This window comes from Pseudogymnoascus verrucosus (assembly GCF_001662655.1).
Source record: "Pseudogymnoascus verrucosus strain UAMH 10579 unplaced genomic scaffold scaffold_35, whole genome shotgun sequence".
NCBI classification, from domain to species: Eukaryota; Fungi; Ascomycota; class Leotiomycetes; order Thelebolales; family Thelebolaceae; genus Pseudogymnoascus; species Pseudogymnoascus verrucosus.
In genome coordinates, this window is record NW_017263686.1 from 243,929 (window position 1) to 270,471 (window position 26,543).

General features: G+C 52.6%; 8 protein-coding genes across 8 annotated transcripts; 4 read left to right on the forward strand and 4 right to left on the reverse strand.

The window, feature by feature from the left end:
• Nucleotides 1-112: 112 nt before the first annotated feature.
• VE01_06370 (uncharacterized protein) lies at nt 113-1,755 on the reverse strand. The gene is made up of 2 exons (XM_018275818.2): nt 823-1,755; nt 113-775 (listed from the first exon to the last, which is right to left on the reverse strand). The coding sequence occupies exons 1-2, from the start codon at nt 1,157-1,159 to the stop codon at nt 345-347; spliced, it is 768 nt and encodes a 255-aa protein (XP_018128572.1). The 5' UTR covers nt 1,160-1,755; the 3' UTR covers nt 113-344.
• Nucleotides 1,756-2,384: 629 nt separating this feature from the next.
• Nucleotides 2,385-3,001, forward strand: VE01_06371 (uncharacterized protein; the record flags this gene model as incomplete). Its single annotated transcript, XM_018275819.1, has 2 exons — nt 2,385-2,537; nt 2,597-3,001. 2 exons carry the CDS (start codon nt 2,385-2,387, stop codon nt 2,999-3,001), a joined length of 558 nt encoding a protein of 185 aa, XP_018128571.1.
• A 494-nt stretch (nt 3,002-3,495) lies between these two features.
• VE01_06372 (uncharacterized protein) lies at nt 3,496-6,930 on the forward strand. The gene is made up of 6 exons (XM_018275820.2): nt 3,496-3,929; nt 4,018-4,109; nt 4,163-4,175; nt 4,303-4,366; nt 4,413-4,750; nt 4,806-6,930. The coding sequence occupies exons 1-6, from the start codon at nt 3,702-3,704 to the stop codon at nt 6,420-6,422; spliced, it is 2,352 nt and encodes a 783-aa protein (XP_018128606.1). The 5' UTR covers nt 3,496-3,701; the 3' UTR covers nt 6,423-6,930.
• Nucleotides 6,931-15,702: 8,772 nt separating this feature from the next.
• Nucleotides 15,703-16,863, forward strand: VE01_06373 (uncharacterized protein; the record flags this gene model as incomplete). The annotated part of the gene is made up of 1 exon (XM_018275821.1): nt 15,703-16,863. One exon carries the CDS (start codon nt 15,703-15,705, stop codon nt 16,861-16,863), a length of 1,161 nt encoding a protein of 386 aa, XP_018128573.1.
• Nucleotides 16,864-16,922: 59 nt separating this feature from the next.
• On the forward strand, nt 16,923-18,156 carry VE01_06374 (uncharacterized protein). The gene has a single exon (XM_018275822.2). The coding sequence runs from the start codon at nt 16,954-16,956 to the stop codon at nt 17,659-17,661; it is 708 nt and encodes a 235-aa protein (XP_018128575.1). The 5' UTR covers nt 16,923-16,953; the 3' UTR covers nt 17,662-18,156.
• Nucleotides 18,157-18,650: 494 nt separating this feature from the next.
• CIA1 (Cytosolic iron-sulfur protein assembly protein) lies at nt 18,651-20,285 on the reverse strand. The gene has a single exon (XM_018275823.2). The coding sequence runs from the start codon at nt 19,955-19,957 to the stop codon at nt 18,701-18,703; it is 1,257 nt and encodes a 418-aa protein (XP_018128574.1). The 5' UTR covers nt 19,958-20,285; the 3' UTR covers nt 18,651-18,700.
• A 1,313-nt stretch (nt 20,286-21,598) lies between these two features.
• Nucleotides 21,599-22,633, reverse strand: VE01_06376 (uncharacterized protein; the record flags this gene model as incomplete). Its single annotated transcript, XM_018275824.1, has 2 exons — nt 21,599-21,934; nt 21,983-22,633. 2 exons carry the CDS (start codon nt 22,631-22,633, stop codon nt 21,599-21,601), a joined length of 987 nt encoding a protein of 328 aa, XP_018128577.1.
• A 718-nt stretch (nt 22,634-23,351) lies between these two features.
• VE01_06377 (uncharacterized protein) lies at nt 23,352-26,271 on the reverse strand. The gene is made up of 2 exons (XM_018275825.2): nt 23,807-26,271; nt 23,352-23,741 (listed from the first exon to the last, which is right to left on the reverse strand). The coding sequence occupies exons 1-2, from the start codon at nt 24,887-24,889 to the stop codon at nt 23,568-23,570; spliced, it is 1,257 nt and encodes a 418-aa protein (XP_018128576.1). The 5' UTR covers nt 24,890-26,271; the 3' UTR covers nt 23,352-23,567.
• Nucleotides 26,272-26,543: the final 272 nt, after the last annotated feature.

The window sequence follows — 26,543 nt, forward strand, 5'->3', positions numbered from 1 at the left end:
TGCTTTTTTGATAGTGTGATATGCACATGCCTTTCTAATTTCTTCTATGGATGTGCATAGACAGCTTCGGATGCACCAATGCATACCACTGTTTATATCGGTGTCATCGACTATCCTGGTACGATTACGCAAACATAGCCATTGGCCATCTTCCACAAGATCACCATATAGCAAATACATAACAAATCAAGTTGTTTCCGTTTATTTAAAGCTACAAGCAAAGTTACCGCACAAGCCGTGCACAAACGCTACCCTGTCCATCATAATCCATTGTCAGCGGATACATAGAAGATCCGTGTACCAAACATCCCCTCCTCATACTTTCATACCATTTACTAGTAATCTCAAGCCTTAACTGACTCCGCAACAGCGGCATCGGTGTCCACCTTCTCCGCCGCCTCAGCTACATCAGCCGCCGCCTCATCCTCCTTAACATCCTCCTTAACATCTTCCTCCTTAGCAGCCACTGAATCAGCGCCCAACAGCTTCTTCACCGCAGCATGGGTACCAGCAGGACTGCCCGGCTCAGCAGCCAACACCTTCCCCTCCTTGTCCACAACGAACAAGCCGCGCTGAGTGCCAGAAGGGCTTTTCTTAAGGCCAATCGCCTCAATCAGCGTAGCCTTCGGGTCGCAGAGGAGATCATAAGGCAAGTTCTGCTTAGTCTTGAACGTGGTGTTCGCCTTGGGGCTGTCGTTGCTGAGGCCGTAGATGGCGAATCCTGCAGCGGTGAATGGCGCGTAGGAATCGCGGAAGAGGCAAACTTGCGTGGTGCCTGTGACTATTAGAGTAATTCCCCACATAAGATGGATGTAAACATACAGCCGGGCGTGCTGGCGCGGGGATACGTAAACAGCACGACGCCCTTCTCACTCTCCTCCACTAGCTTCTGGAGAGTGGTCTTCTCGCCGTCCTGCGTCTCAATTTCGCCTCCGAAGCCGGCGAGGGTAATAGAGTCGCCGACTGCGACTTTGGTAGCCTTCTTGGCTGGCGCGGCGGCGGCGGCGGCGCCGTTGGTCTTGCTGACTGCGGCTTTGGCCTCAGGAACAGCTACAGCCTTGGCCTTGGCGGCTGGCTTTGCAGCTGGGGACTTCTTCTTGGATGGTGGAGCTGGAGCAGGCTCGACGGGGGCCTTGCGCTTGCGGAGGACGGGAGGCATGATGGGCTGTGGTGATGAGTACGCGCGGCGGTTTGGGATAGGTGGTTGTGAAGTTGGCGCGCTGGTATGCGACGCGACGTGAGGTTTTGGGGACTCGGAAACCGGAGATAAGAGAGTAGAGCACGGGGAGACGCGATGTAAGACCGTGGTTTTCACGAAGGGATTGGGAGTGCGGGAGTCGCGTCGACAGAAGAGTCAGCGCGGATGACAGTGGGCGTGGAGTACGTAGATGGGGACAAAGTGATAAATCACTAGTAAATATCGTGACGACTACAATAACACGGATTTGGGGGGGAAGGAGGGATGGGAGAGTTAAGAAACAGGTAAGCCGGAGGGTGGCAGTACAACACCCGTAGCACGAGTATAGTACAACTACGACATCTGAGTGCTAAATTAACGGCGTTGTAGTTCAAATGTGGTCTGGCCCGCGAGACAACGAGGCGAGGATGAGGGGGGCCGGATCGCCTCGTTTCATGCAAGGCCATAGAGTTGAGGGAGTCAAGCTGAGGCAGCAAATAGGAATGGCTGGTTAGCAGCACGACTTTCCTTGAGTAAAGGCATTATAAACCGGGTTGGAAGAGCGGCGGGAGATTGTGTGTAACGGCAGGGCGTATATTACAGTGATCACGACAAAAAAATAGGGGGCAATCTTATATTTCAGCGATGTATTTTTATCTTCAGTACGTAGGGCAACAAGGAATAGCGATATGAGGAAATATCGATCGATGCAGAATGCCAGAATGCGAGGTACAGCACAGGACAGGACAGGAATGTTTCTAATCGAGTCTCGTCTCTTCCATTAATAAGCAAAAGTCATAAATCAAGTTTATATTGCGCATAATATCACGTGAAATAATATCACATGACTACTCCTTGTTACCCGCTTGGCACGAGCGAATCCGGGAAGCGTCGGCTGGGATCGCCAGGGAACGGAAGGGGCAAATTTTTTGGTGCTTGGCTCCGAAATCGCGCCACGGCAAAAGAAAGAAGTCAGTCACCGGAGAAGATAATTTCCATCTCTGCCTTATAATTGAACATCCAACAACCTCCCGGATCATCGGATACACCTAATTCACGCCCATAATCACAGACGATTCACTTAATTTATCAGCGACTACTGTTCTGCCTTTGCTGCGAGGAACAGTCAACAAAGGATCGGCCGGAGTACGCTCACGACTTATCCACACGCGATCAACTGCTTTTTAGCGCCGCGCCTCACACGACCATGAAGGTCTTCTCCAATTCCTGCAACTTCGACTACTCTTGGGAAGAGGTGTCGACTGCAAATTGGAGGAAGTACTGTCCATGGAACGATAAATCTACACATGTCATTGCCGTCGACACGCTGTCGCGGCATGTCGACGCAGACACTGGAATTGTAAGTATTTCGAACCTGGCAATAGTGGCAAGCGATGAATGCTAACCCAACACTCCCAGCTCCGCACCGAACGCCTCATAACATGCAAACAATCCGCACCGAAATGGCTCCTCGCCATGATGGGTGGAAACGAAACCTCCCACGTCCTCGAGACCTCCTACGTTGACCCGCAATCGAAGAAAGTCACCATGTGCTCGACGAACCTCACCTTCGCGAACCTCATCGCGGTGCAAGAGACCGTCATCTACAGGCCGACATCCGACGCGAAGACCGAGTTCCACCAGGAGGCCAAGGTGACGGCCGTCTGCGGTGGCTGGCAAAAGATCAAGACCGCGGTCGAGGAGGCGACGGTCTGCCAGTTCCAGAAGAACGCCATCAAGGGCCGTGAGGGATTCGAGGCCGTGCTCGAGATGAGCAGGCTCGCGTTCAGCGAGGAGAAGAGCAGGCAGAAGATGATGGCATAGAGGGAACGACGATACATACGCAACCGAACCTTGTACCAACGACATAACGAACCCTCCTCATCTGCATCATCCACAACATTCGTCGATTAGCGTTGCATATAAAAAAAGGGGTTTTAGAAGGGGTTCTTGGTTGTTTTTGGGGGGTTAATTATTTAAAAGTACAGGGAGTTTTACGTGGGGGACGGACGAGCCGGTCGATGCCTAGCGTTTTTGGCGGGCTTTTTGTTACATATTGATATTGGAGCGGATAGACTTTAGCATGCGATACCCCAAATGGCAGGAAGAGCGCACTGCTACAGTTTATAGAAGGACGAAGCGATTAGAGACGCATACACCCTTAGAATCCAAATCACTTTTACAGATATTAATTCGGCTTGTTGGTGGATATCCACAGTGGGGTGATATATGGTTATATATGGTGCGATTATCTACCGTGTGAAATGTGGGCCTATATTTTCTTGTGAGAACTTCAATCATATAAACTAAATACGATCCCTATTGATACTATACAGATGACGTTGAATGTGTTTTAAGTCCCAATCCGTCCATTCCAATTCGCATCACATGATCGTATGGGAGGATTCTCAAATTCCTGGTACCTGGCATGGCTGTGCGCGGCTGAGGCGGCATCCAGCTGATATATAACCTTGAGACACAGCCTCACGAAATCCCCCAACTTTTCTTCTTCAACAATCTCACAATGGAGGATCCAGATAAAACAATGCCGTCCGAGACGGAATTCCCAGTGCCGCCGACGTACGAGAAGGCGGGTGAGATCAAAGAGTTCGACGCGTCGGGACACCTGGTCGCAACCGTGACGGTGCTCCGCGGCAGCCTCGTCGAGTACGTTGGGTATTCTTACGGGGATTCTTCGTTATTGCCACCTGAGTATCTGGTCAAGTACCCAGAGAGTCGCGTTGCTATATCTGTGAGCTGCATTTCAATTCTAGTCAATATGAGAGTGTGATGGGGAGGGTGGTTGGGTTTCAATGCGTACGGAAACTAATGCCTCATAGATCCCGACGAGGTCACACTCATGGGCGAAGAGCTTTATGGAGACATTCCTACCAGCTGGGTATCCCAATAGTGTCACAGAGGACTACATGGAGTAAGTTCCGAAATATTTCTAACGCGTCATACCTATCTGACAGTGGCCCTTAGATATCAGATCTATGTAAGCATATCAACGTCTCATTGTCATATTATTCCATCTTGCTGGCCACGAAGCATTCATGTATCAAAAACTTCTACAAAGCATTGGCAACTACCCCCCATCAAAACATCCCCTAACACCCCCTCAGGACTCGCTCCAAGCCTTCTCAAGCTCCATAGCTGGCCTCATCGCTTCCCGCGCTGTCCTCGAAGGTACCCTCCCTCTCCCCTTATAATAACCCCTCCTAACACCCTCCAGGCGTTGGAGTCGGCGATGCCACTGCCTCCCCAACAACCGCCCTCCTCCTCTCCGTCCTGCAAGACTCCACCGGCCGTATTGCCACCATCCTCTTCGCCGCACGCCTTGGCCTATCCCTCGAGCCCGAGTGCAAGCGCTGGCGTCTCGTCGCCGACATCTTCAACGATGCCGCTATGATCCTCGATTGCCTCTCTCCCGCTTTCCCAAAGCCGCTACGCGTCAGCCTACTCAGCGCATCTGCCGCACTGCGCGCCCTCTGCGGTGTCGCCGCTGGCTCTGCAAAGGCAAGTCTGAGCGCGCACTTTGCTAAGAGCGGTAACCTGGGCGAGTTGAACGCTGTAAGTTGCCCCTCCCATTACCCCCATCAGATCTCAACCCCTAACAAACCCACAGAAAGATTCCTCCCAAGAAACCATCATCTCCCTCTTCGGCATGCTCGTCGGCACCGCCCTAATCCCCCACCTCACCACCCCCCTCCAAACCTGGACCTACCTCCTCCTCCTCCTCTCCATCCACCTAACCACCAATTACTTCGCCGTCCGCGCCGTCAGCATGCGCACCCTAAACCGGCAACGCGCCTCCCTCGTCCTCCGCCCCCTCCTCTCCCCCCCCATCGGCCCCTACGACCTCCCCCCAAACCCGATCGCCACACCCCTCCTCATATCACAACAAGAAACAGTAATCCACCTCGACCCCTCCTCACTCCACGATCCAAACCCAGCACACGCCTCCTTCGTCCCTCTCGCCACAGTTCTCTCCCGTGCTTCGCGCGGCCCGAACCCAATAAAGCCACACATCCTCTTCAGCATCTTCGCCGCAGAATCATACATCCTCTATTTTGACCGCTACACTCGCCACGCATTCATAGCGCTCAAATCGTACGCCACAACGTCTACAGCCCTACGCGCCTGGTTCTGCGCCATGGAGTGCGCGCACATGGACGATGGTATGTGGGCGGGCGGCTGGAGAAGGGGGCTTTCGTGGAAGCCTACGCATGGGGGGGAGGAGGGCACGGATTCCGCGGCGCTAGCGGGGTGCGTGAAGCACGTTGAGAGTGTGTGGCCGGTTATTAAAAAGGCGTTGAAGGGGAAGGGGTGGGATGTTGATACTAATGCGCTTGAGACGAGGGCGGGGACGAGGTTTCGTGTTGTTGGGGGGAAGGAGAGGGAGAAGTGGGAGTGGTGGCAGAAGTGGGTTGTGGAAAAGAAGGAAACGCGGCCGAGGGAGACTACGAGCGAAACGACGGAGAAGAAGGGGAAGGAGGTTAAGAAAGATGCCGTGTGGCCGCCGCTGCCGCCGTGGCCGATCTCTTGGGCTCTTGGGAAGAAAAGCAAGAAATCGGAAAATGTGGCGCTGGTTCAATCACCTATAAAGGAAATAGCGAGCGAGGCACCCAGCGAAGCAACAGCGAGCTCGGCAACATCGCCCGTCTCGGAAGCAGGATCACATACATCCCGACCCAAACACCGCCTGCGGAAATGGCTCTCCTCCACCTTCCTTGGAAGTCACGCACCGCGCGGAAGGGAAGACAGGGACAGTGATGCGTCTTCCTCCCGGAGTGAAAGACCATCGACTGAGAAGCCCTCCCATGACGTCCTCCGTGAGAAAGCAGCGATGGAAGCAGCAGCGGCTGACAGACCCTCCTCCTCCGTCCTCTCCGAGAAAGCAGCGATGGAAGCAGCAGCGACTCACAAACCCTCCTCCTCCATCCTCTCGGAGAAAGCAGCCCTAGAAGCAGCAGAGGCTGCTAAGCCGTCCTCCTCCTCCGTCCTCTCCGAGAAAACAGCGATGGAAGCAGCAGCTGCCGATAAACCCTCCTCTTCCTCCGCCCCCTCCAAGAAAGCAGCGCTACAAGCAGCAGAAGCAGCCGAAGTAGCAGCGTTGGCAGCAGCAGCAACGGCAGCCCGGAACCACGCCAGCAGCTCATCCGAACCCCCGCCGCCCTATTCAGAACTTGTCACCAAGGAAGCAGTGGATGAGGGAGGCGAGAGTAGTAGAAAGACCGAGTGAGTTGAAAGGGCTAGCTAGGACGGCCCAGGGAAGGAGGGAGTGAGGTAAAGGGGTTAGAATGGCGTAGGGAAAGAGCGCGTGGGGACGCAAGGACACATATACATTTTGAGGGAAGGAGCGACTGGGGATGTGGATGAGTTTACTAGGATAGGTCGAATGGTAGGGAAGTAGGGAAGGAGCGACTACGGGGGTAGATGATGTTTTTCTTGGGAAGGAGCGAAGGGTAGGGAAGGAGCGATTGAGCGATTGGGAGTCAGTTACGTTACGGAGCACTTGAGCGCGCATCTCAGGAGTTTCAAAAGGGTCAAATGGGATGGATATGGATATACGAATTGATGAGATTAATGAGATAAATGAATGACACGTATGAATACACGCGTTGTTGTTTCGCGTGACTGTTCTGTTGATGTCTGCCTATTGTAAGGGTGTCTGCCTGCCTGCCTGCCTGGTGTTATTTCTACGCACTTCCATCCTTCTCTTCACTTACATCACGGTTAGAAGCTGAGAGAAAGATATTGGTATGTATAGTAGTTGAGAGGATGAATTAGCTTAATATATACAAGATAACTCTGATAATCTAGGTGCCTTCTGTCTGCATGTGCATGAGGTTGTGTATACATATGCTCGACGTAATGGAAATAGTGATATATAGGAGAAGCTAGAAATAGGCAACATAATGGAGGAATTTAGGGAGACTGTATGAGTTGCCTTTTGAATTTCTTAGAATGATGTGACTAGTAAAGACTGCCTGTCTAATGGCTATGAGATAGAGAGTGCATATCTAGTTACAACGCACTAGACTAATGAGCCTCTAAATAACATTTAGCCCGCCGCTTAAATCAAAGGTATATTGCAGCACCGTAGGCCTCCTATCTAGTGCATGCCCCTTTACCTAGTGTCCATCTAGATCACAGCCTTAATAGGCTTATAGTTATAGTTGCATGCTTATACGCAAAGCTTCTGTATGATAACACTCCCATTGAGCAGACTGTGGACGAGATGGATAGAGGGATGGAATGGATAGACAGACGAGCAGATGGACAGAGGGACGGGATAAAAAAACAAACGAACAGGTGAACAGAGGAGAGTAGGAGCAGATAAAGAAACAAGCAGAGCAACATATGAGAGGAGAAACAGATAGATAGAACAGATAAGTAGATTGGAGGAGGAGTATATGGATAGAACGTATAACATAACAAGCGACGAACAAACGAGAAGATAAACAGAACAACATATGAACAGACAACCAAAGCAGATAATCAGACAATAGGAGTAACACAAAGCAACACACAACACAATAGGGGCAACCAACCCTGCCAAACACAGAGAAAACAAGACCACATACCTCACCGCGAGCCAACCCAAACACCTCATGCCTCCCCATCCCAATCAGCCACCACAACAACACCAACCTGACTCGACGGACGGACAACCACACGGACATACAGACAAATGACGATGCAAGAAAACCAATTCACTCACTGCCCCGCCCGTCCTCCTCCTCTCGCCATGATATGCACTTCCCCGAATCTAACCGCCCTCATTCCCAGTCCCCTTCCCGAACCCTCAAGCCAAGTCCCACCTCCCCCTCCCCATCCCAAACAAGCACTCGGGCCCAGCCCGCTACCCTCACACCGCCGATCCCTCGTTCGCGCCAGATCTAGATCTCCCTCGATTCCCCCTCCTTGCACGTACATACCCAAACTCCGGTTGCACGAGTACTATACTGTAGTGGAGAGAAGTGTACGGTACGGTGGCTAGGTGGGTGTGTTGGGGTTGGGAGGGGGAGGAGGGGGAAAGTAGCCGCATCGCATCCCACGGAGAATCCGCGTCCGAAGGCTCATCGGGCCGGCTGGCGCTGTGTGGTGAAGAGGGGGAAGGAGGGGGAGGCGTGTGCGGGCGGCTTATTGGGTTACAGGCTATTATACTCTACCAGGTGCTGGGGGTCCGCTTTTCGATTAGGACGTACAGTACGTGGTGCTGTCCTGTCTAGAAGGGTAAGGTAGGAGGAGGCGAGGATGCTGGATTGGGAGGGTGAGAGGGTTAAGGCGGGCTTGGGTGTGCTGGCTTTAGAAGATGGTGGTGGTGGCTTGGCTACTTCTGTTCGGTTTTGGAAGTTAGCCCTATAACACAACCCTCACACCAAGTTGCTGCAGATAGTGCGAGAAATAGATACACCGATAGATATAGTACTATACTATACTATACCATCCACCCATCCCCAAGAAAGCCGCATACAGCACACCACACGGCCCTACAACGGCCCCCCGAACCGCTGTCACCGTATCAACCTACTTCCTCACTTACTCACTCACTTGCTTACTAATTGTCTCATCTCGCGCCGCGCTGCCAGGTCTCGGAGACATACCCTATCTGACTGAAGTGAGACCTTGTCTCGGCTCACCGGCGGGGTCTGGAGCGCACTATACAGCGCTGTAGATCGCAGCACGCATCATGCTTAAGGCTGCTTGCGGATACGGGGTTGGGCTGGGCTGAAGATTTACTAATGCTGTGGTTGTGGTGATGAGATCTGGCATTGGTGTGGTGCCGCGGCTTAATTAGTTCGGTGTGTGTGTGTGTGAACCTAACTTTACTGCGTGTGCTAGGCCTAACTTTAACATATCCTGCAACAGAGTTTGGAGTAAACCAGGCTGGACTGGTTGGGCTAACGCAGGATAGACCGGGAGAGCGCTGTAACGTTGTCAGAGCCTCAACCTCAGCCTGTAGTTCCCCCGATGGAGGATCTCGGCGCTACCTGCTGCTGGCACAATCCTCTAATTATTCTGTATCCAGTACAGACAGCGATCTCCTGCACGCCAACCTTCTCTAGCCCCCTAGCCTTACCACACACACCTCGGCGTCTAAAACAAACAAACATTTTATTTTTTATTTTTACCCTTTCCCAAATTTCCTATTTTTTTTCTTATTTCTTCCCTTAGTTCGCTGCCATCATCATGACACCGAGCAACCTCGGCCGCTTATCTGTGTCCGTTACTTACGGCGGTTCCGAGATATACGTGAATGCGAAACCGTGGATGGGAGAGTTTGGAAGGGCGGCTGAGCCAAGATGACGGGACGACGGCGGCGGGCGAGGCCGGTTGGATTTGTGTTTTCGATCTGATACCCGGGTATACAGTACGTAGAGTAAGTAGGAGATCCCGTCTCTGTCCGAGGAGGTGAGTATACGTAGAGTAAGTAAAGCAAAGCAAGTAGACAGAAGTCAAACTCTCTCAGCGAACCGTTAGAGAAAATAACCTTCCCACCATCCATATATCGAAGCGGTTCCGAATTTGTCTCGGCCTCCCATCTCCCTCCCCCTTTACGCCTCCGAATAAAAGTGTTACACGACATAAGCGCACACACTACTATACCCCCTTTACATTACCTTAAACAATAGATAGGCAACAGATAGGCACCTCATCCCGGAGCCTCCTCCTCCTCGTCCCACCACCTCCCCCCCCCTGCACGGCATCCCCGAATCCAGCAATCTTCCAGAAGCCCCCCATAGAAGAAGTTTTTTTTCTTCTTCTCCTTCTTCATGGATCGTGGGTGGATTTTTGTGGCGCACACACCACCCACCCCCGTTTCCTTTTTTTCCCTTGACCGCGGCTGGCGAGAGACCGACCGGGCTAGATTGGGCTGGAGGGTAAAAAAGTGGGGGAAGCGAATCTGTAATAGGAACAGAAAGCCGGGGAGGATGGGTGGGGCCGTGTGTGGATACGGTTCGTGAGATTTGAGATTCGAGATTCTTTGTACCTTTTGGATGTACCGCCGTATAGTGGAGAGAAAGAAGGGAAGGTAGATTAGGTGGTGGCGAAATCTGTAATTTTTTTCTCTCGTCTCTCTTTACTGTAAGGGTCTTTTTAGAGTAAGTCGATTATCTGGCGTCAAGACGGGACGGGTGAGTTCGGGAAGCGTTGTGGGTGACAGATGGAGTGGCCAGAGAGGCGTGGTGAGGGGACAGGCGGCGGGTGAAGAAGGGGGGTAGGGTAGGCAATTAGGATAATCAGCCCTGTCCTGTCCCCCAGGGTATCAGGGTGATGAGACGGAGTAATTTATCGAGATAAGAAGACTTCATCGCTGGGATAGTTACTGTATGGTATGGTAGATAATAGATGGGCTGTTACAGCAGATAGATGGGGAGTGGATATATATAAGAGCGCGTTAAGATATAGATATAGTGGTCTCTTCCATGATGTTTGATACATGTCTTGGTCCTGTGTGAGAGGGACAGGATAATATGTCTCGCCGAGGCAAGCAGCGACGATCTGATCGGCGTGCCGCGTGGGGGTTAATCTACTCACCTCTCACTCTACTAGCACGCACTACACTCTACTTACTCCATTACTATATTGACGCCACCGTTTCCCATCACCACCCACTCTCCGAGACCGGGGATCCGCGCCGGTTTGATAGTTCAGCGGGGTTCTTTCGCAAGTTCGAGTGAGAGTCGCGAGAGTGCTAAGGGTCTATCTGGCCTGTGGGGATTGTGCAATGGTCCTCGATGAGTGCGTGCGCAGTGGGTATACCTGCCTGTAGTAGGCATTTTTTTGGCGTGTAGAGCGGGTTATTACAGTGCATTATCGATTCCCTCACCCTCTGGCGTTGTAGTAGAACAGATAAAGCACAAACCCCACACGTGCTCTCCCCCCAGTAGTAGTGAATCCAAGAACCGTATCATCATCACTCCCAAACAACCGTTACATCTCCCGTGCCCATCCCCAAACCCCTCGGCGACGCAGCATGACGGCATAGTGAGGTGAGTGGCGAACTCACCTCTCCCTCTTTCCCATCTTAAACCGTAACATTCCCATCCCCATCCCCATCCGTCCTTTCAGGATATGCAAACCGCCAAACCTGCAACCTTGGAGAAGGTACAAACGCCTAGCACCGCCGATCCCCAGCCGTTGGCTGCGACGCTGGCGGGTTTTAGCCTGAGGGTGGAAAGGTTGGCAGAGGGTTGGCAGACGACGTGCGTGGGGGTCTTGCTAAATGGGTGGATGGGATGGCGCGACGGTGTGGGGTTTGGTTGGTTGGTTTGGTGTGTGTGGTGGCGGGTCGGTTTGGTTTGGCTCCGATTTCTTTCGCTAAAGGCAGGAGGAGCAGAATCTGGAGAGGGAGGAGGTGTTGTATTGGACCATTGGACCTTGGTTGGTACGTCTGTGTTTCGGGGGATCATTCCCGGGCCGCTAGACCCTTCTTTTTTTGTGCGCAGGACGCATTTGCTACAGTAGTGCCGTCCATGGCATGAAAGTGAAAGTAAGAGGAAAGGTACGTACCCACTCTTCTTCTTTATTCCCATTCCCATTCCCGGGGTCTGGCTGGCTGCGCGGAGGAGGCTTGTGGTTGCCAGAAGGAACACGAAAAAGAGACGCTACTGCGCGCAGGCTGTCGGCTGGAACGGGGTAAAATGGTAAATGGGGTGAGATGGGTTAAGTAGACAGGGTTGGTGAGCAGGGGCAGGCGAGATGGGGGGGGTTGCTTGCTGATCGAAGAGGTAAGGGGTGGTGAGAGGGATGCAAGGGGGGAGCACGTGCGGTGTCACGCGCTGGGGTGAGGTGGGTTTGGTGCTTCTGGAAGGAATGGGGGTGAGATGAGGTAGGGTGGGGTTAACGGGGGTTGAGTGGTGGTGGCCGGCTGGGGGAAGGTAAGGGAGGGATGATGAGGCTGGGATGTTGGAGATCACGGCGTCGGGGTCGCAGTTGTGCCGTCTCTATCGCTATCGCTGTCCATCTCTGTCATCTATTCGCTCTTCCCATTACAAAACAAGCAAACAAGCCACAAACCCAACCGTCATCAGCCATATCTGCCACCTCACACACCACCCACTCATCCAAATCCTGCTTTGTCATTTCACTCTCCCCTTCCCTCCTCCCCCAATCAGCCATCACGCAACTCGTCACATCTCCTCTCTCTCACCCGGCGCTAGTCTATCACCATCTCCACTTCTCCCTTCGCCCCCCTCGCCTGCATACAACACAAATCGAACCAACCACCACACTACCCCCGAAATGGAAGTGGCGTCCGGGTGATTGGCTCTGGAGTGGGGCGAGCCTGGCCGCTTGGGGGTTGGTGGCAAGGTTCTAGCGTCGTTCTAGTGAGGACGGGGGGTGGTGGTGCTAGTATGGGATTGGGTGGTTTGGATGGATTGCTTTTTTGTGTTGGTGGTGTTCGGCTTGCGCGGTTGCTTGGGATTGGATTGGATTGACCTGGGTGGGTGGCTGTGTGTGTGGTGGTGATGCTATGCTGAGTGAGTTTGGGATGGGGTGATTGGGGGTAGAAGATACTTGGGCGCAGTATCGGTGTGCGGTGTGGAGTGGCGGTATCTTGTACGACGGTGTAGCCTGTGTTGGTGCCTTTTTCCCCACACCTTTTCGCGCCTTCCAACTCCTTCGAAGTACGCCTTCTATCCCCTCTCTTCCCTCTTCCATGCAGCAGAGTACAAGGGATAAGAGGAGAGGAGAGTCCAGCCTGGTCCAGTGACCAGGGAGGTGCAGAGGGAGGTACTCTTGCCATATAGATTGTGTACGGAGGGACTTGATGATGCATACTACACTATGCTATGCTATCGATAACCAATCCAACCCAACTCTCCGTTTGCTGGATTGTATGGGATGGGCGGCGTGACAGGATTGTGTCATATCTCCTACTCTATTCATCATCTATTGCCATCTTCCATCATATAATCCCATCATATACTGTCATATACATACTGTAGAATGTAGAATGTAGAATGTATAGAATAGAATACATATTATTTCGTATAGACAATGTATCTTATCGCGTCCAGATAATCCTGTATGGTCCATCCATCCCTATAATCTGGAGTACAGTAGCATAATAATTAGTACTCTAAATTCCTGCCGGGTACTATTATTACTGCCGCCATACTACCACCGCCATGCTACCATACTACCCTATCCCATCCCATCCCCCCCCTCTACTCTCCCACTCTAGTATGAACAGCAGAGATCGGCGTTTCCGTGGCTCTGTCATCTCGTCATCTCAGTCACCTTCGTCACATCGTTCGCTCATATCGTCACATTTATTTATCAGCACTCAGTCACACTCAGTCACACTCAGTCACTCATCTCAATTCATTCATCCTCGGCCTCTAATCCGGCTCACTAATCTTACCAGTCCTTCTTGAACCCTGGCCCTGACAACCCTCTTAACCCTCCCAAAGCATACCTATCCTTCCCAATATAGTACCAGTAACTCTCCCATTCCTCTCTTATTGATTGTCTTTGTGTCTGTATTCGTCTATTGTCTCCTTACTGGGCTCCTCTTTCTCCTCTTTGACCCTTGAACATTCCATCTCGCCTCCATCTCGCCTCAAAGCACTCTACGAACCCCTACACATCCTCTTACATTGCTGCACTCTACCTGCACTTCTACCTGCACTTCTACTCTATTGCACATAAACGCCAAGCCTACGCCCTGCCGCCCGCCTGTCTCCCCTACCCTGCGCCAGCCCTTGCCTGTCAAATCGACTGGGACTGGGAACTGACGACCGAACGATTCATCCATCCGAACTCCTTGACTCCACCAACCTCGCCACCGAACCCTGAGCAGCGTACACTCTACTCCCTACTTCCCGTACTCTATTCTTTCCTTCCCTTCCAGAAGCGATAGAAGAAGAAACGACCGGCGAAGGAGGAGAGTACCTGCTCCTGGTACTTTATCTCTACTCTACGATTACTCTAATACCCTGCCGCTACTTATCCGCCGCGCTTCGCTGTTCTCGAACTGCTGCTTGTTTTACTCTCGCTGCTTCCTGGCCCTGCCTGCTCCACCAACAAACTCTCTCTCAACCCACTCTCTTACTCAACTGTACAACTATTCTATTTGTACAGTAAAGAAAAAGGTAAGAAAATAACACCTCGTTGCCACCCTCACCTCATATCTGCTTCCCAAGAAACTCCACCGCCCGCTACAATCCACTCTGTCCACTCGTCGTCGTTGTTCAAACCCCCCAAGTGGCACCTCGGACACTCTCGCAACTCGCACCTTTGCACAGTGGCAACCTGCAACCCGCAAGACCCGTTGCGACCAGCCTTCCTCTTCTAGTAACCTAGCCTGACTTGCCATACGGAGCACTATTTACTTACTTTTTTACTTGTAGTACTCAACATCAACGACAAAAGTTACTTACTTGCTCAAAACCAGGCCTTCCATCATTCCGCTGTCCCACGCCCCTCCCTGACCCCGAAAAGAAAAGTCTCCACTGTACGGATTGAACGGACTGAGCGGACTGAACGGAGTACTCGCCTTTATTACGTCTTGGCCCCACAAGCACCCACAAGCATCCACTATTCAGAGTACCTTACTACTGAAATACCCACTTCGGATCTCAGATGCACAGAAGCCTCTTTCGAAACATCCATAACGACCCATATCCCTTCTCCGAGACCAGCCCATCCTTCCCGACCGACCCATTCACTCATTTCTGCGCGAGAACGTGCTGTCTTTAGCCGCGCCAAACCGATCCCCGTTTGCTCCATACGCTCCATACGATCCATATCGATCCATATCCGCTCCATACCTTACCTCACACAAGCACAAGCACACAATCACACCTTGCGAGCCTTGACAGCAAAAAAAAGGCTGCCAGCCGTTGCCTCTTTTCCAGGGCAGTGGGACTATAAGTGGACTTAGTGCCCATTACCGCACCACCTTGGTGTCACCCGCTACGAAAAAAAGAAAGAGTAGTTATTACGAAAAAAGAGGAATCTACGAATCGGGTCTTTACATACATCGTCACTGGCGACACAAAGAATCTGTCACAGGCTACTCTCTCTTATACCTCTCCTTCCCGACACTCTCGCCAACGTTACACGAAGGGTTACTCAAAGGCACGTTGTGACCACCGCCACACCAACATACACCACGACTCTCACACCCATACCATACATTCGGACGCGCGGAGCCCAGGAAACATTCCTGACGAAGCACTGCATAACGCTTGACACCCGGGTGTCTTGGAACGGAAACGGAGATCGCCAACCATTGGAAGTTTGATCGGCTACCTACATGCGTTAAAAGTGATTCGTCGTTTCTTAGATCCTCCAGTCAAATCGAAGACCCTCTTTTGTCCCAAACGCGACTCCAAAAAGGTCGTTGTCCTCATTACCAGATACTCTACTGCATTACACATACACGACGTTGCCAATGCTGTCGATATAGAAACGTCTCTCCATCTTTCAGTACACGAAAGAGCAGGAGCAGTAGCATAGCCGGAAAAGAGGCCAAGGGCTTCATGAGGTTCTCCCGAATCGCAATGAGAAAGTCGAAACGACCGAAACAATTATCTCAACAAAACCACGAAGAAAATACCGCTTATCCCTCGCCGAGGTGCTCTGCGGTCGTCTTCGACTGGGACGCCGACGACGAATTCATGTCGTCTGGCGACAACCTGCCATCGAGGCCACTGAGCCTTGCCATACCCGCTGGCCCATACTGCCCACGAAGGCCGACACTACGAGAGGTGCTCGCAAACTCGGCACCGCCGCCATGGACGCTCAGCGCCTTTATGGCCTACCTTTCACAAAATCACTGTTTGGAAACACTAGAATTTACAATGGATGCTTCGCGGTACCGGAAACATTATGAAACATTACGAGAGAATAGCCGTGGGCTACTAATTACACCGTCGACGGAGGGTTGCGAATACGTTCGTATGCTATGGCAGAAGCTGCTGGATGCCTACATCACACCGAATGGACCCCGCGAGGTCAACCTACCGTCCGACGTTCGCGATCGCCTCGTCTCTGCCCCAAACCACTTCACACCACCACACCCCTCACAACTCGATACGGCCGTCAGGATAGTGTATGATCTCATGGAGGAGAGTGTCCTTGTGCCCTTCCTTAATTCCGTCTCGGTAACGCGAGGCCCCACCACCTACTCGAGTCCGTACCCGTCGACGGATGATATGTCGGGTATGCTCACACAGGAGTCTCGTAACTACTCCGGATCCTCTTCACAGTCAGGCTATGGAAGTTCGAGCCGTGACACACAAACTTACTCCGGACCTCTACGCCCGTCACAACCTTCTCACCTTGCGCTTGCCCTTAAGCGTGGCCTCGGTTCTCATTATACCTCGTCTACGACCAGCAGCGCCGAAGCAAACGACGACTCCTACACCGACGACAGCATGAGCACCGCCGACTCTCCGACTTCCCTCGGTGAGCCCATGACGCCCCCAATCACACCACCCACATCCGACTCGCTCGACTTCTCCGATTCAAGCCCGAAGGCGAAATCCGGGTCCGCCTGGGAGAAGATGGGCTTCAAGTGGGGACTCCGCAAGACGCGCCCCTCGCACACCTCCGAATCCAGCTCGAGCACCTCGAGCTACCCGCACGCGCCTCGCCACAATGCCAACCAATACAATCCGAGCACATCCAGCAGCTACCCGCACGCCCGCCCTCCGCAATAGGGAGCGCAGACCGCGCCGAGATCCTCCGTCCCCCACGCTCCGCCGCCCTCGCAGAGGATCCCCGCCTCCGTGCTGCCACCCGCAGCCACGATGACGGCCCCCTTCGAGGTAGACCCGCACCGTCCATCGCCCGCTATCTCCGCGATGGCAACGATGGCCGGAGCGGGCGCGGCGAATGTGTTAGAGACGAAAGGAGTCGACGTGGTCGCAAAATCAGAGGCGTCTGCGCCTGCGCCCACGGAACCTACACGAGTAGCACCACCGACGCCGAAACCGAAACCGAGACGCAGGATTCCACGCCCGAGTTTGCAGAATCAGTATATCTACGCTCACCCGGCGCCGACGCTTAACTCTATCCTCGCAGCTGAGGCAGCGCGACCTGTCACGGCCGCCGAAGCTGAGGAGGTGGAGATCGATTGGAGACTCGTCGCTGCTGCTGCGTCGAAACGAGGCCGCAATCCGAGCGTGACGAGTAATGAAACCGCGCTCTTCACACCGGCGATGAGCATCACCTCGCTCGCGAGCACGCTCGTCGATCGCGCGAGCGTGCACTCTTCTACTACTGCGGCGGGGTCCCAGTCGGCGGATCGGTACGGGTGGGAGGAGAGCCTTAGTGCGAGGTCGAGCCTTGAATTGGGGTCGAGGGCGAGTGAAGAGACGACGAGGGGTTTTAGTCTGGGTGATGATATGATGGCACCCCCGCCTGCAGCGGCGCAAGAGAGAGCCCATGAGAGGGGCTTCATGGGGAAGAAGGGGCTGTTGTGGAAGGTGCTCACTATGAATGCACGGGGAGTATGAGAAGAGAAACTTCTTGTCCATATTTATACGACGACAAGACCAGAGAAATGTTTTGAAAAATGAGGTCAAATTGTATGCACAGCGCGGAGCATTTATTTTTGGAAATTTTTAGAGATGGGGGCGTCATTACGCGGAAAAGGGATTATGGAATGGGATAAGAGGGAAAAGGAGCGTTTTTTGGGGGGGGGAATACTCTCAGCTTTTTTGGAACTACGAGGATTTATCATACGATGGCGTTTTTTTGGGCTTGGGATGGGGGAATTGAGCATTTACAACGATAGGGGGTGTCTGTTCTAGGACTGTGCATAGGCTATTGGAGTTTTTTTTTGTACTTGTGTGTGTGGTGGGCGATTGGGATGAGATGGGGGAACGGGGGCATTGAGCGTGTGATGCTGTTTGTTTGGATATATCCTATAGATGTTTTGGAGGGACGATGAGAGAGTGGAGATGGAGTGATGGATGATATATAATTATACCCTCAACTACTTTACAAACAAACAACTCTATCTCGTGTGTCTGATTGTGATAAATTGTGATAAATGTGATTTAGTGAGGGGTGATAAAGAGGCAAGGTGGTGCTGGAGAGGGATCGGATGAGAGGGAGGCGGGTAGGCGGCAGCGGATAGAACGGAGTACGTGAGTGAGTGAATTACAACGCGTGTGTGTGTACGTGGCTTTTTATTCCCTCAAATATCTCACGTACTTATCTCACCACATTCATAGAGGTGTGCCTACCATAACCAAGCCCCGCTCTTCGGGGATCTGTTCATGCTTTTGCCATATATCTTCGTTTTCATCGGGCCTAGCATATATAGGCACGCACAAGCACACGGGCTGGATCCGAGTCAAGTTATCAAAGGTTATCATATATATACCAAACCAAACCACCCCATATATCCCCCTCCCCCCATCTACACCCCCTTCTAGTATAACGCACCGCCCTGATCCAAGAAAACTCCTCCCATGCAATCCCCCCATCCCCCCAACCCTCCACACATCAACACATCAACTCTCACAACCCCCCCGCCTCCTTCACCTTTTACTCAGTAACCTCCCACGCCCTAACCGCTCCATCATCCCCACTCGAAACTACCATCTCCCCCTCCTTCCCATCAAACCGCTGACACCACGTAACATGATTAATCTCATACGGTCCATGTCCCATTTCCGCTGTGGCGAGGATCTTCCAGTTTCCTGGGCCAACCTTCTCTCCCTCCTCCCCATTCCCCTCCCCCTTCTCCCCCTCCTTTTCCCCCTCCTTCCCCTCCTCCTCCCCCTTCCCCGCATCCTCAGCCTTCACCTCCCCATACACCACAATCCTCGAATCCCCCCCACAACTCACCACCCTCCCTGTCCTCTCACTCCACGCCACCGCATACACAGCCCTCGTATGCGCCTTCGGCAACACCGCCTCAAGCACCCATTTCTCCCCCTGCGCTGCCGCCCGCATCGTCGATGGGATCCCGCCACTCTCCGCCTCCGCAGCTTCGACGCGGCGCCAGACGCGGAGAGTCGTGTCGGCTGAGCAGGTTATTAGGCGGCGGTGTTTATGCTTCTGTGCGTCCTCCTCCTCGGGCTTGGAATCAGCCTCTGCCTGGGACTGGGAAATAGACTTCGACTCCGCACCACCTTCCCAAGCAACACCCCAAACCGTCTCCTCCCCCCCCTCAAGCACACCAACACACCCCCATTCCCCCTCCGCATCCTCCCTCCACACGCGCACCGTGCCATCGTAACTGGAGCTGGCTAGACACTCCCCTTCATCGCCCTCGCTCGGGGCCCAGGCAACGCACTTCACATCCCCTTCGTGCTCGGTTAGGACGGCGACGGTCTCCCATTCATCGGCACCGTCGACTTCTTCCCAGATCCAGATACTCTTGTCGCGGGAGCAGGTGGCGAGGTATTGGCCTGAGGGACTGAAGGCTAGGGATTTGACTTCGGCATCGTGGCCTTCGAGGACGACGCTGAATTCCCAATCCTCCCCCTCTTCCCTGTCCTCCACTTCGCCGTCATCCCCGGTGCTCTCATCGCGCCGCCATACTCCGGCGGTACCGTCGAAGGATCCGGTCACCAAGCCGAGTTCGCCGGGGCGGAGATGCGGTTTCCAAGCCGTAGAACGGATAGAGCGGGTGTGGCCGCCTTCGAGGATGGAGTGAGGGGTTGAGGTGCGGAGAGAGGTTATTTGGGCGGATTTGCCGAGGGAGGTCGAGAGGAGGGGGAGCGTGGGGTGGGGGGTTGAGTGCCAGGCGCGGTGGGGGGAGGGGGGGTGGAGGGGGGGGAGAGGGGTTAGTTGCATTGTTGTGGTGGTGGGGGGTGGGTGGAGGTTGTAGGTGTTTGGGGGGTTGGAGAGGTGAGGTGAGGTTGGTAGGTAGGCAGTTTGCAGGTTGGGAGGTGAGATTGTATGGATTGTATTGTGGTTGTGGTTGAATCCTCGATGGCGGGGTTGTGATTCGAAGGAGGGGTAGCTCCGTATGCTATCTGCGCGGAGACGTCGGATGCTCCGCTTGGTATCGTCAAGCTAAGAATTGCCGGGGATGGTATAGACACAGGTAACGCTCCAGTCGATGTATGTCGCGTCATGTGCACTTCCGTGATTATATATTTATTTCCTCACTATCGCAGTGCGTAACCGAATTGATCAATCAGCCTCGTCTGGCAGCGTGGGGGATTGGCGGGGCCGGTGCCGGATCAACGACCCCGCCGAGACGGCGGGTTCACCACCTACCACTTACCACTTACCACTTACCACTATCTTTTTGATACCACCACTACTCCTATATATTAGGAGGCTATCTAACCAGACTTTGACAGACAACGACGGAATACGAGTAATGTAGAGAAAGCATAAAGGGAAGTTTACTTTCAACTTACAGAGCTAGCGAGCCTCTTCCATGGATTATGGATTACACTGGACTACCGTCTCAATACCTTCGATTGGCAAGCCTCTTGACTGGCACGTAACGAATCTAATCAGTATCCTCCACCGGACAGTTTGAACTATTTGATGTTGCTGTCATTGCTATTTGTCGTTGCCGCTTTCTATTGCCGTCACCGTTTTGCTGTCACCGTTGCTATTACTGTCACCACGTCGTACTATCACCACCATTCCTTCTAACCTCCCAGAAATAACATACGCCGTCTCACCAAACCTTCACACCTCCCCTATCAGTTACTCGTGGCGCCGTTGCAGTCTTTAGGGGGGCAACTTCCATCGCTTCGTCGGTGACCGTGGGATGACTCGTTGGGATCAAAGAACGTCCGCAAGTTGCTCGCTCATTGATCTAATATATTCGCCAACGAGCGCGCATGGAACGTATTCTTTGGATGGCGCTTCGGTGTTGGATTCCCTTGGATAAAGGATATATATGAGATAGGTTTTCTTGGTTTGGTTAGGTGATTATTCTTTTGATATTTTTGGGGACGGTAGAGAAGGGGTGTTGCAGTAGGTGAATTTATAAAATGTGCATCCCTGCATCACGGGACGCACCCTGTGACGGGACAAACTATTGGTACTTTGAATTCAATTGATTCTAAATTTGCGAGTCGTGTAACTACTCTTGAACAGACTAAACCCCAGCGACTCTGAAATTTACGATCACGTCGTTGCTGTCGCATCTAATTGCAGAGGGTGTCAATTCAAAGTATAATAGAACCCCTCGAGCTACAGCATCACCACGAACTCTTATCACTCCTAATACCCATAAGAGAGTCTTATCTAACCTTTAAGGCACCACTACGATACAGGAGATTGTCATTAGCCTTATAGTGGCAGTGCAGGGCAAATTCATACATGGTTGCCATGGAAATTAATACCTCGAGTCAAAAGCGACTAACAATTTTGGTTAGTGTACTATGGCACTGCACGTGATTTCACTTCGCTTTTGTCATCTTAAGCGTTAAGGGTGTGTGGCTAATTAGAAGTGTGGCTGAAGTAAAGCTAAAAACAGCACTGTACGACCGCGTTATGCCCAGACAGCGGCGTCCGACCATAGCAGTCCTTTGAGTCGACGTCCACCTTCCTAGTGTCGAGCAGCAGCTTCACGACTGCGTTGTGCCCGCCTGCCACAGCCCCATGTAGCAGCGTCCGACCGTAGGAGTCCTTCGAGTCAACGTCCACCTCCCCGTTGTCAAGCAGGCGCTTCACGACTGCATTATGCCCGCCCGCTGCGGCCCCATACAGCGGCGTCTGACCGCCTATGTCCTTCGAGTTGACATCCACCTTCCCGGTGTCGAGCAGCAGCTTCACAACCGCGTCGTGCCCCTCGTGTGCAGCCTAAGACAGTGGCGTACGACTGTGACAGTCCTTTGAGTCGACATCCACCTTCCTAGTGTCGAGCAGCCGCTTCACAACCGCGTTGTGCCCGCCTGCTACAGCCCTATGTAGCGGCGTCCGTCTGTAGGAGTCCTCCGAGTTGATGTCCACCTTCCCGGTGTCGAGCAGCCGCTTCACGACCGCGTCGTGCCCGCCCGCCGCGGCCCCATACAGCGGCGTTTGACCGTCGCACTCAAACATCCAATCGTGGAAGTACTTCAAGTCAACGTCTACCTTCCTAGTGTTGAGAAGCAGCTTCACAACCGCGTCATGCCCGCACCTCGCGGCCTCAGATAGCGGTGTATGACCGAAGGGGTCCTTCGATTCGACAGCCACTTCCCCGGTGTCGAGCAGCAGCTTCACGACCGCGTGGTGCCCGTCGAGCGCAGCCCGAGACAGCGGCGTCCAACCGAGAGGGTCCTTCGCTTTAACATCAGCTCCTCCTTCCAAAAACTTTCGAGTCGTCGCCTCTTGCCCTTGTTGTGCAGCCCACCATAACCCTGAGCTCTTAAGTTGTTGTATGTTGTGGCGATAGAGATAAGTATTAAGGACATTGTACAGGCGGCTATTTGCTTGGCTAAAAGCATTGATATCTCTCTCTGAGTCTAGATTTTCCGATATAGACAACAATAATTCGTTCACTAAATCAAGTAGCGGCATTTCTGAGGGGTTAGCTTCGCATCTAGGTAACTGCAACCAAGCACTCATGGTCGACTGCAGCTGCTGCGCAAGGTCGAGTGTGCCTTTGCCAGTTGTTCGCTTGTATTATATGACACAGTAGCCGCATGACACAGCAATCCCTGGTCACCATAAGGCTGAAAACGATTTTTCAGCATCGCGGTGAGGCTCGAAAACCCAGATCAAATAGTTATATCATTTTGAAAGATGCAAAGAGCTCGTGGTTGTGCTGTAGGTTAGGGGTCCTATTATACGTCAAATTGACGCCCTCTGTAATTAGGCGCAACAGCGACAACATGATAGTAAATTTTAGAGTAGCTGGGGTTTAGATTGTTTAGGAGTGGTTACACAACATAAGTGACACAGAAAAACTGGAAGTTTTAATAGATTCATGAATTTATAATCAATTGAATTCAAAGTACCAATATTTGTCCCGTCACAGGGTGCGTCCCTTGATGCAGGGATGCACGTTATAGACAATTATTTTAAAATTACCCAATGTACTGTATAGTAACTTGGCCATGGCTAGACCATTCAAATATATTGGTGCACTTGTTATATTATCTAGAGAGCATTTTATTCATTCCTCACTATTTCTAGTCATTAGCCTGTCCTCTCGCACCATACTTTATAACAACCAAGCGAGCAAGGGAGTAGATTCATGGATAGATCATATATTCAAGTCTATAGTCCAAAAAACCACCAAACTTATTTATCTCAAACCCCCGCCCATTTTCCATGTCCATCCAAAAAACATCAGGCGTATTCTATCAAGCGTAGTCTATCAAAATCATGCGCTTCGATAAACTACCTCCAGGAGGCAAAAGCTCCCCAAATCAAAACGCCATGGATGCTTTCTTTCATCGTCATCATCTCATCTCATCCCTCATCATATATAGACATTCCCCACCACCCCTTAAACCTCCTTCTCCTCAACGACCACACCCCATGGGTGGTCCTCGCGGCCGTACATGATATCCACGAGCCAGTTCTTGATGACATTGGTGTAATCGCCAACCTCTCCCTGAGCCATTGGGACATCGATATCAACGCCACGGAAGTGGATTTTCGACACCGGTGCGACGAAGAACTGCATCCCATATTAGCCGACCATTCACACTTCATTCTGGGGGAGAATAAGAGGAAAAAACTCACAGCCGTCCCACAAGCAAAACACTCCACCAACCTCCCCTCCTCCGACGCCTCCACAATCTCCTGCATAGTATACTCCCTCTCCACCACCTCAATCGGCTCCAACTCGCCCTTCCCACTCAACCTCTCCTTAACAAGCTGAATCACACTCCTCCTCGTCACCCCATCAAGAATAACCTTACTATCCAACGGCGCCGTAATCAACTGCAACTTTCCCCCCTCCTTACTCCTCATCACCGTGAAGAAATTACTCGCTCCCGCCTCCGTAACCTGCGCCTCATCCCCCAAAAGCCAGAGGACTTGGTTGAACCCCAACCTCCGCGCTTCTTGCTGCGCCATCAGACTAGGTCCGTAATTCGCGCCTACCTTGGCGAATCCGAATCCACCGGGCCACGCGCGGACGGTGTCGTTTTGCGAGGCGAGAAGCTTCATGCCGCCGGGGGTCTCGGAGAGCTCGGGCATGTATGTCGCGATGATGAAGAGCATTGCCTCCTTGGGGGTTTGGACGCCCAGCTCGGCTTGCGTGCCGATCATCGTAGGGCGGAGATACAAGAACTTCCCCGCATCGGACTTGGGCAGGAATTTGGCGGCGTCAACGGCGACGAGCTCGGCGATCAGCTTCTCTATCTCCGCGGTGTCGAAGGTCGGGAGCGCGATGCGCGCAGATGACATGAGGAGGCGCTTCGCGTTGCAGTCTGGGCGGAAGAGGCGGACCTTGCCGTCGTAGCCGCGGTAGCATTTAAGCCCCTCGAAGCACTCGGTGGCGTAGTGAAGCACCGAGGCCGTGGGCATGATGGAGAAGGGACCGTAGGGCTTCAGCTCGGGGACGCCCCAGCCGCTGTTCACGTTCCAGGTGCATGTTATCATGTGGTCTGTCGCGAAGGAGGAGACGTTGCGGATGGGGTCGTCGAGGGCGGGGACGGTGCGGGGGGTTGTCGTGCGCGTGCGGGTCAGCTTTGAGGCGTCGAGGGCCGCGAGGGAGGGCGCGGTGGTGCTGGAGAGCTTCGCGGCCACGGCGTCGGCGATCAGGGTGGTTCCTTGCGCCATGGCCTGGGGAGGCGTGGCGGATACGGCGGAGGGAGACATGAGGGGTTGTTGTGGTGGGGGTTATCGCCCGATGGTATGCGGTGAAGTGATAAGAGATAGAAGAGATAGACTTCTCGTTGCAATTGAGAAGATGGAGAGAGTAGATAGAAGAGGCAATGGGGGAATAACAGAGCTTGGGTGTGCTGCTGTTATATGAGTGTATGTGTTGGAAGAGGAAAGGGAGAAAAAAAGTCGAGCGAGTCAAGACGAGGGGTTGGGGTTCACTTTTGTAGCCACTGCACCGGCTTTGGAGAAGGGAAAGACGGAAGACGGGTGTTGAGGGGTGGAAGGTCTGTTAGTCACACGCAACTTTCTGGTGCGGGAGCTAATGATGGTAGTTTGATGGTGGATAGGCGTAGTTGGAGAAAGGAAGGTCAGTTCGTTCCATTGGCTCTAATCCGAGTAAGGATCTCGGCGGCAACGGTGTGTTTGTTTCAACGTGTTGTCTATTCGTGAGTTCCCTCTATTCGGTCTTCTATTCGAGGCTATAATATTTTGCATAATCTTTCTTTATTCCCTTTTCCCCTGTTAAAACTCCGTAATCGGACGCATTGTCGATTGCGGTGAGCAATTGCTGGGGGAAGGTTGCATGTTGTGGTAGAAGAGAAGGCGCACCCGCATGGTCTGTCTTGCCTTGTCTACTTACCGTGCGCCCGGTCCGCAGGTCTCAGAATTTCTCGGTGGTGGTCGTTAGGCGGGCGGCGAAGTTTGGATAAGAAAAAACGACGCGTCTGTCCCGGGCCCGAACAAAATATGACGTCGACAGGACCCTTTTTCTCAGTAACACAAAAACTTCTTTAATGGGAGGCGTTTGAAGATCAGTCAATTGACAGCCACTTACATCGCAGAGGACGAGTTCATGGTAATTCTGGGGATACCAGGTGACTGGCCCCCCCTTTTGCTTGGCCTTGTTGGCCCCTTCATGGTCAGCAACGGAGATAATGTTTAGGTTCGATTGATAAATCCATGGGAAAGTGCGGAATCAAAAGGTTGATATAGGCCGTTGCAAGCCGAGCGTAGCCCTTTTGTTCCAGCTCTGCCGAATCGCCGACTCGGAAAAGGGTAGAGACGAGAGAGAACACATAACAAATCAGTCAGCAGGTACAAACGGTACGTGAATTAGAGAAGCGTATTGGCTTGGGGTGTTTCGGCATATAATTGCGCGATACTGCACTTGATAATGCTATTGATTCTGTTTGATCATTGACGACGAGTGTTGACGATGGAGGATTGATCGGTGGATGGTTGACGGTTGATGCGTCAGCTGCGATAAGTGACAGTGGTGGTGGCCGTACTGGCAGCAAGGTTGAGTATCTCCGCCGCCATATCCACGCCTTTCAACAGCTCCCTCTCCAGTACGAATACCCTCACTCCTACCCAAATAAATAGAAAAGACAATAACCCCTCTCAAATCCCAAGGGGAATCCCCATCCATTTAACCCCTCCCCTCCTCAACTCGTGACATCAGTCCCCATGCATCCCCCAACCCAACCCCCATCGGAGATGCGGCTACTCCCAATTGTCAGCCTTGCATTCCCTGTCCTCTGATTCGCCACTCGCATTTCAAAGCCCGACCCGAGCTCGCCCATCGCCATCGACAATATAATAATCTATCTCCAAAACTACAAACAATTTTCCCAAACCTCATCACCAC